General features: G+C 32.6%; 1 protein-coding gene across 1 annotated transcript; it reads right to left on the bottom strand.

The window, feature by feature from the left end:
• Positions 1-1,466: 1,466 nt before the first annotated feature.
• LOC127866557 (ATP-dependent DNA helicase Q1-like) lies at positions 1,467-4,564 on the bottom strand. The gene is made up of 3 exons (XM_052407180.1): positions 4,360-4,564; positions 3,950-4,091; positions 1,467-3,052 (listed from the first exon to the last, which is right to left on the bottom strand). Exons 1-3 carry the CDS (start codon positions 4,396-4,398, stop codon positions 2,787-2,789), a joined length of 447 nt encoding a protein of 148 aa, XP_052263140.1. The 5' UTR covers positions 4,399-4,564; the 3' UTR covers positions 1,467-2,786.
• Between the last annotated feature and the right edge of the window lie 4,608 nt (positions 4,565-9,172).

Below are 9,172 nucleotides of genomic sequence, written 5' to 3'. Positions count from 1 at the left end.
GGGAGGCCACTGTTAATAACACTACACATAGATTCTTGTAGAAGCACGAGCTATTTCCCTTGTCGCATTCCAAATACCAATGGATAAATTTGAAAATTAAACTATTTTAGTTTATCAGGGATAATATTTACAAAGCTCTTAAATGATAAATAAAGTTAAGTTGAATCAGTTAGTAAAAAAAATATGAAGAAGAGAAAAACGTACTTTGTGAGGTAGTAGCTGCAGGTTTTAAGAATCATTGACCACTGCGATAACAAATGCAGCTTAAGGTAAAATCATTCACTTTGTAACATACTTTTTCCGGCCTAGCCGTCTTATCAAGTTTTAACATTTCTCTATCATTGAACTTTTCCAATAAAATATTAAGAGTATTTAGGGCCAGTAAATGAAAAAATGAGAATTTCGTATTTGTGAAAAATACCGTCACTGTGCAAAGTAGAAAACTTGCTATGAACACAGTTTTGACTTATTGACATTAACACTAAATTTAAATCAATATCTATTTGGTGTAGTATAGCGTTAACGAAATTCTTAGTTCTCATGAGCCTATTTGAACATGATAGGTATGTATTATTGCGTTTTGCAACGACGTGAAATTTGCGGAAAACTTATTTGCAATAAAAGGCTTGGTCTGGTACCCAGCTTCTATTGTTAACAAATAATTGTTAAGTGAGAGTCAGGCATATTCTAGTTTGTATGGAATGTTTGTTAATACTGGGGGGAAACTTGATACAAACAGTCCAGCTGATTTAGAAATGGAACACCTGGTTAGATTGACAAAAGGTCATCTGAAAGCGATGTGTTCTAACAAGTCCGAGTCTTCAGTGCGGAAACGAAGTTGTGCATTTTATGGTATGAAGAAATCTGTGACAACTTTGATGAACAAACAAAAGTTCTTCATCGTGCTCAAAAGCACAAAGTGTTGTCATCTGTTGAAGATGAAAAGGCAATTATTAAAGACCTGAGAAAAGTGAGGCCATTTCAGCATGTGTGTGGAAGACAAATTGCTTCAATGAAGCACTGTCCCAAAAATCCGGTAAAGAAGATTAACACGGAAGAACTGCACAAATGGATTTCTCAGAACCAAATTAAGTTTTATTATGAAATTGGACGTTAAGCAATATGGTAACATTGTTATGCTTAATAGTTCTGAACTCTTTATTCAAATTACATAGAATGTTTAAATTTTACAAACATTTTTATAGACAAGGAATTTTTATTACAGAAACTGTTTCCCATAAGGCCGAAAAAAACAATCTTGTTTCTGGTCACCAGATTGACCCTCTTTTTTCTATTCCCACCCAATCTTTTTGATTGACACTTTCTTTAAATATGTCAAAGACCTATAGATAACATGTTATCTATAGGTCTTTGAATATGTCAAAAGTCAATTATTTATAAATAAGTTCTTTTTAAGGTATATTTGATTTTTTTTTAAGTAAAATAAGCATAGAAGCACAATTAAGAACAGAACAGACCTTTATTAGGTAACTTATACTACATGGTATATCGTTACAATCAAATGTTAATTTATAACCATAAATCACGAAACTCCCGTACCATTCTCACACATTTTCACCCATACGCACTCTTCCTTACTAACATTTGCATTAAGTCAACATAGAATATATAAATTTTCATCAAACATAAATGATAAATAAATCAACCTAATCAAATATATTTAAGATATTTAAAATATTCGAGGATAGACTTTCCTAAAAAGATGTGAAAATTCAATTAATCAACAAATCTTATTTTTAATAAAACTAGTATTTTTTGCAGAACAGATTAAGCCAAATTTAAGACTTCAATCTTTACAGTGAAGAAAAAAAAGTAAATGATGCTGATAGTGTTTATCACGAATCAATACTTAACAATAAATACACACAAAGTGTATATAAAATAATAAATGTACTTAAATGTTTCAAGAAGGTCCTATTCATATAGAACCGGTAAATTACTTTAAAAAATTCATTTACAAGATTTAAGCTTATGCTTTAACAATGACAAAGTTAAAACAAATATACTATACTCGCTGCTATTTAAACAAAAATGCAAAGACACATTATGCATAAATTACAAGATTTAACTATGTGTTAGCAATGAAATCAATAAAAAAAATAACAATCTTATGATTTATAGTTTAAAAAAATAAAATGTCACGCTACATGTTAAACAAATAATACTTTGCAATATGAAACAAATAAAAAACATGGTTTAAATTTGATACAAATACTATACTTTTTTGTAACAAAGTCTAAATAAGATTATAACCTTATATGTTGTTAAAAATGGCAATATGAATGTTAAGAATGACTTGCAGACACACTATTGGACCAAGATTGATTAAAAACATCTACTACTTGTTGCCTAAAAATATGCCCGTACATATTTTGGAAAACTCAACTATCTGCCGAAGAAGTTTAGTGAGCTATTCAAAACTATCCCTCAGTAATTATTTACATTATTAACATTTTTTTTTGTGGAGAGGAAAAACCTTACCTTCCATCCAACAGTTAGGAAAAACACCAGATTTCAAAATGGCATTAAATAAATCAGGTGAGAGGATAAGATATCAAATGATTCTACAAAATATTCGTTCGTTAAGCAGTACAATCATGAAATACAATTTTATCATCCAAAAATAAAAATAAAAACAGTTGCCAACTAACCAACCCTATTTTAAGGGGATGGTGTGACCAGCAACAGTAATTGTAATAAAAATTAAAAAAGCTTTGTGCTTACGAGTCATGGTGAAGTTTAAGAAAACTAAGCTATGTATGCTTTTAGTTAGCTGACAGTTTACTAAAATCATATTCTATCCCCAGTTCATTATTGCACAAATCACAACAAATTGAAAACTGTTTGACTTCCTGAGTTTCAAAACCAAAATACTGGTTAACTAAACTTCTTCGGCAGATAGTTGAGTTTACACAATAGTCCTTCATTTCTCTGGTCATATGTTCAGATGCAATGTCTGATTTGTTAAAGAAGAGAATGGCCAGGGCATCATCATGGCTTCTTCCTGCTCTGCCGATCTCTTGTATATAAGCTGCAAATATAATGTGTGTATATATTAGTGTTTTTCCCAGGCCCTCTTAGCGTGGCGATGTGCCATGCCTCCCTCCCGGATCGCCACCCTATTCAAGGCAAAACTCGCCACGCGCCCTTATCGATAACATCTTTATTGCCTTATGACCTTATTTGTCTTCAACTTAATGATAAATGTTGTAATCACATTATAATTGATAAGTAAAAATAACCTATACAAGTATACCCATAGCCGTTATCATTGATAAGTAATTATCTATATTAAACAGTACTTTCATAGCTTAAAAGGAACCACGCGTATGTCTGCCCTTTTTTGCATAAACGGCGCGTTAAAATGCCCTTTTCGAATTTACTGCAACATGGCCCTTCGCCCTCCTGGGAAAAACACTATATACATATATGAAGATTTTCAAGATATTCATTGGTTTACAATTGTACATTTTGGTAAAAATATTAGGAAAATTGTTTCTAGTTTTAGGAAAAGTTCAAAACTTTGTTAAAAGGTAATAAACAGCTCCAGAAAAAATTAGGATTATATGTGACATTATGTGTTATGTTTGAGCTGAGAGCACAGAAAAGAACTTAAAGCACAAAATAAAATTATATAAGCTCGGGTCAGTACTGAGGTCAGTTTAGTTTGCATCAGCAGATCAAAACTTTATTAACTTGTTTGTGCTCAATGCTCAATTCTGTGCTCATTGCTCAAACTTCAAATTGTTTTTTTGACTTTTACATCTAATATTGGAGCTTAATTATGCTAACATTACGACCAATGTTGTTGAATGCTGTGTTCGTTACACTACTTTTGGTATAATACTCAAAGCATTTCAATGTTGATAAATATCTATGAAATAAACTTTTTTGAAATTGTTTACTATCTTTTAATACCTTAACTTACTTTCTAAGGAAGTAGGAGGTCCAGCATGAATCACCCTCTTAACATGCCTTAAATCTGCACCCATGCCTAGAGCCACAGATGCAATTATCAGTCGGATCGTAGACCTTTCAGTCTGTAACGTCTCAACAATATGTTTCTTCAACTGAAAATTATTGAAAAGAAACAACATATAAATACTTTGCATGTTGATGGCTCAAAGATTAAACTAGATCCATTCATAATAAAACATCAACCTTACTAAATAGTTTCTGACAAGTAACAATTAAACTAGTGTCATATTTACTGAAACTACATATTTAAAATATGTAAATTGGGCAATTTAGAAAAACAAAATAATGCAATTTTATACTATGATTGATTTTCATATTACTGACTGTATTTTTGTAAATCTAAATAATACAACATCGTACCTTCCCATCAGAGCCTTCCATAGATGAATGGTACATCATGACTCTTGCAGTTTTCTCCGATGGTTTTTCTGAGTAGAATTCATCACCAAGTATTTGCTTTGCAAGTTCATATCCATAACCAATCCAATTAATTGTCTTACAACAGTGCTCCAGCTAGGCCTAAATCGAAGGGCGCCGCGCCCTGCCCTCCCGAACCTCCGCCCTGCCCTCCCGAACCTCCGCCCTGCCCCCCCCCCCAAAAAAAAAAAACAAAAATTTTTATTTTTATTTTTTTTTTATTTTTACATATGATAATTCATAAATCTCTTATTACATTGTAATTAGTTTAATCCTCATTGTAGACATTATATTTGAATGGTTTAGTAATAATGGGAATAATACAATTATTTATAACATATAAATTAACATGCAATAGAAAGCATTCCAGAAACACCCGCGCGCTCGAACGTGTCCTTTTCACAAAATACTGCGCGTCGAAAGTGCCCTTTTCACAAAATACTGCGCGTCGAAAGTGCCCTTTTGACAAAAAAGCCACCCTGCCCTTTTCAAATTCTAGCTGGAGCACTGCTTACAATATACAATAGTTATTTCAAAATTATCAATCTCACTCTTCAGTTGTTGCAAAACCGGTACAAATATATAGTCATATGGTGTAAATGAGGTATTCCCTTTGGAGTTTGGACTAGGACGATTCATAACGACCATCTTAATGTTGTCTTTTGCAGGGCTAGCACTTACAACTTCATAGTTAGTCAAATGCAGACATTTTGCAATTTCAGTTTGACCTGCTTTTGTTATTGTTGCTGACAAAGCAAGAATTGGGCAACTTACAAGAGACTTCAGTTGGTATATTCTTTTAAAGTCCTTCCTAAATTCTCCGCCCCATTCAATAACACAATGAGCCTCATCGATTACAAGAAACTTGTTATAATCTTGAAATTTAACAGAGCGAAATAGTTTGTTCACTTCAAGAGAGTTTAAAACAGTCTCTGGATGAAAGAAAAAATATTTGGTAATTGATAAGTCAACAGTGTCTATACTCATAGACATAGAAAAAGATTGTCCATAGAGTTTCAGTATTTGCTGTTCTATTATGGCATTTAAAGGCACAATAACAATCACAATACATTTTGGAACAATAAAAGGTAAAATTTCGTAAATTAATGATTTGCCATAACCAGTGGGTAGAGCACAGATGCAGTCTTTTTTTGATAATAATGTTTGTACTGCTTTAAACTGTAGTGGTTTGAGCTCTGATATATTAGTTTGGAATTCTGAACAATATTTCTGCAATGCATCTGTAATTGACTGGCTGTTTATAACCTGAAAAAAAGAAGAAAGAAGTGTAGTGTCAGGGCTAGTCTAAATTATTAGACCTTTGTTACACAGGATTATTATCCCACCATGGAAAATTACAAGCATCTCGATTTAAGCTCAGTCGGTAGTCATAATAGAATAATGATGATCACAGGTTTTAGTCCCGCACATGTCATTTTCTTCCTCTTGTGTATTATCCGAAATTACATTTTCCATTAATTTATCCAAGATGCAAGATACAAGAATCTTTATTTAACGTTGGATGTGAATAACAATAAACATTAGCTCATGAGCTATTTCCCGACAAAACAATTGTATATATCGTGTAAGTACCTGTTATCGAACAGCACCTAATATCGGACGTTTTGTTTTGGTTCTGTATGCACATGCGCAAAAGTGCGCATGACGTCACATTGATAAACAAATGGTCACACATGAAGTCCATGACCTACTTGCCTACTTAGCTTGAAACAAATGCGCCAAAAACAGGTTAAAGGAATGCATTTATTGTTATTTACACCGTTTTGTGTGTTTTTTGCTATTACTTTTTGAATGCATTTATCAAAACGTGCATTTACACACCAAAAATCATATTTCCGTTTGCAATTTTTATTTCAGCAAACGCAGATTTTTTCGCCGAGTCCGGGTCACGTGATAGTCATGTGACTTTGTATATACTGGAGTAGTATTTATGAAGTGTCGGGTAATAGGTCATGTTTACATCGGCCGCCATTTTGTTTTGTCTGCTAGAGGTGACAATAATCAGGGAATCATTGTTATGAATTCTTGAAGGTAGTTTGCTGGAAAACTTTGCAGATAAATCAATCAATGATTGAACTGTTAGTCATTTGTTAAAACAAAATGTTTTTGTCATTTTAAGTGTTTCAATTTTAAGGTAATTTAACGTAATTTCTTAGGTGTTCGATAACTGGTTCGTCCACCATATATAACAAGTGTATATTGAGCTGAAAGAAAGAAAGATTAAGCATATTATATAAGCATTTATACTACAAGGACATATTTAGAGCATATAAAACAAAAATTTAGTAGCATAATATTTTGTAAGTTACACATAGATATGACAAAGGGATATATACCTAAGAACTATATTGGAGCTGTTTTACATCCGAAAACTATTCAACTTATGAAGAATGAAATATCTCATACAAAATCAATCGTTCCGTGAAAATGATTCATACTATTGAAATAATTAATTATAATACTGATCGGGAAATAAATACTTTCAAAACGAACCACCTTTTAATATTTGCTAGTTAACTTACTATTTCCATCGCGTCCGCCATTACTTCGTCTGTGCCTGACTCTTTGTATACAAAGGGGCAGGTAATCCAGACTATAAAAGGCTAAGTGGCTACACCAGAGCGTTTATATGAAAGGTTATGTTTTCATTTTGACCAATTACTACAACATTGGATTATGTTCTTTAAGTAGTGTTGTTCCCTATCCTGATATTAGTTTTAAATTACATAATGCATACTATTAATAATATTGACATTGAAACCTGAAAAGGATTAGTATATTTTGTAAGCACGAAATACCGGTACTGAACATTTACCATAGTCTAATATACAGTAGTCATTATATGTATCTTTTGACGTTTTTGAAAACCTAAAAATTATAAAGCGTTGCAACGCGAAACGATTGAATAATTTGGAGAGTTCTGTTGTTGTCGTTTAAATTTACGAAACTACGAAGAATGCTGATATAACGTATAAAATACTTCACCTGTGTAAATTCGGCGGAATAGCCGAGAGGGCTTATGCGTTTTTACTTCAGACTAACTCCAGGACTCCGGGGGTCACTGGTTCGAGCCCTGGTACCGGCTACTTTTTTTCCTTTTTTAAATTTTATTCTTGTTTTTTTACTGGAGCTTTTAAGATCCAATGTTTACATTTATCAATATAAAGCATTTAATGACAAACTTCAAAATATGCCAAAATCTGTGAAAAGGCCCCTTTAAGAACACTACACCAGAATCATGTAGAGTTGTCGTTCATTGCTCTTACAAAACTCTGCCATAACAAGAAAATCCTACCAGATTTGGTAAGATTTTATTGTTTTTGTTTATATATTGTATTATGAAAAGTAGTATATTATTTATATTCTGAAAATAGTGTATAGATAAGTTAATGATAAAAAATAAATTACCTAAATTTAACAATAAAATAGAAATAACAACGGTAAAATTATTGTGCCACGTGGCAAGGCTATCATCACGTGCATGCATGGTAGGTTATGAAGGCAGGGATTTGATCAAGCTATGCTGTTTTCAGTCAAATCTTTGCGCGGAGGTTGAACCAGAATAGATGCAATCTGAAGTCAACAGATTCCTGAGTGTCCACTACCTTACAAAAGAAGTGTGAGGATTGCTTGGTGATACCTCCGCTGTATGGAAAATGAAAACATTGTACACTATTATGATATTCTAACAATCTTAAAATTGTTATGCAATAATCAAATTAATTAATAAGTAATGCATACACCTAATCGGATAGTAAGATTTTTCAAAGACCTATAGATAACTGTTATCTATAGGTCTTTGGATTTTTGGATAAAACAAAGACCTATAGATAACATCTATAGGTCTTTGGATAAAATAACAGTTATTTGTATTGATGTGCTTTTCATTTCAATCAAGCTGTTTTCATTTCAGTCAAGCTGAGTTTTGTCTTTATAAAATTGGTTTTATTCAACAGGTTCGTTTTTTTTCCAATAATTGTGTTGCTATTTGGTTGTCGAAAATGCGATATTGGTCAGAAAATGGTTTGATAGGGCTTTACAATTCGAAACTATATTTCAGTCGATAAAATGTCATTAACTTCCGATAGAGCAAAGAGATAAGTTAAAATGTTTTTATTGAATCCAATGCCTCAGATTAAAAGATGCGTACAGGCATTTTATTTATGTTTGCTGTTTTCCGAGCCATAAGTCGATCCATTTTGTTCATAACCATTGCTGAATTGCGTTTATTTAAAATAAATTGTTCAAATAATTTGAAACCCCTCCATTATAATGATATTCTTAAGAAATTAAGGGAATAAAATATTTGACTTAAATAATCATGGATTCACTAGTTCAATAGATTCTACCAACACTGAGTACAATAAACTATTTTTAAATGCCTTATCACATTCCGTTTATCAAATCTAGTGTGCAGTGTAGACGTAAATAACCTAGCAATTGAGTCTTGTTCTGAGAAAACTGGGCTTAATGCATGTGCGTAAAGTGTCGCCCCAGATTAGCCTGTGCAGTCCGCACAGGCTAATCAGGGACAACACTTTCCGCGTTTATGTTATTTTTAGTTTCAAGGAAGTCCCTCCTTACAGAAAATCAAGTTCAGGCGGAGTGTCGTCCCTGATGAGCCGGGACGACACTTTACGCACATGCATTATGCCCAGTTTTCTCAGAACGCGACTCATTTAATCGGTATTTCCATTGACGTTTTGAACGTTGACGTAAACATGATTATAAGTCT

Source organism: Dreissena polymorpha, chromosome 1 (genome assembly GCF_020536995.1).
Source record: "Dreissena polymorpha isolate Duluth1 chromosome 1, UMN_Dpol_1.0, whole genome shotgun sequence".
NCBI lineage: Eukaryota > Metazoa > Mollusca > Bivalvia > Myida > Dreissenidae > Dreissena > Dreissena polymorpha.
Note: the sequence above shows the minus strand (reverse complement) of the source record. Positions and strands in the feature narration are given on the sequence as shown.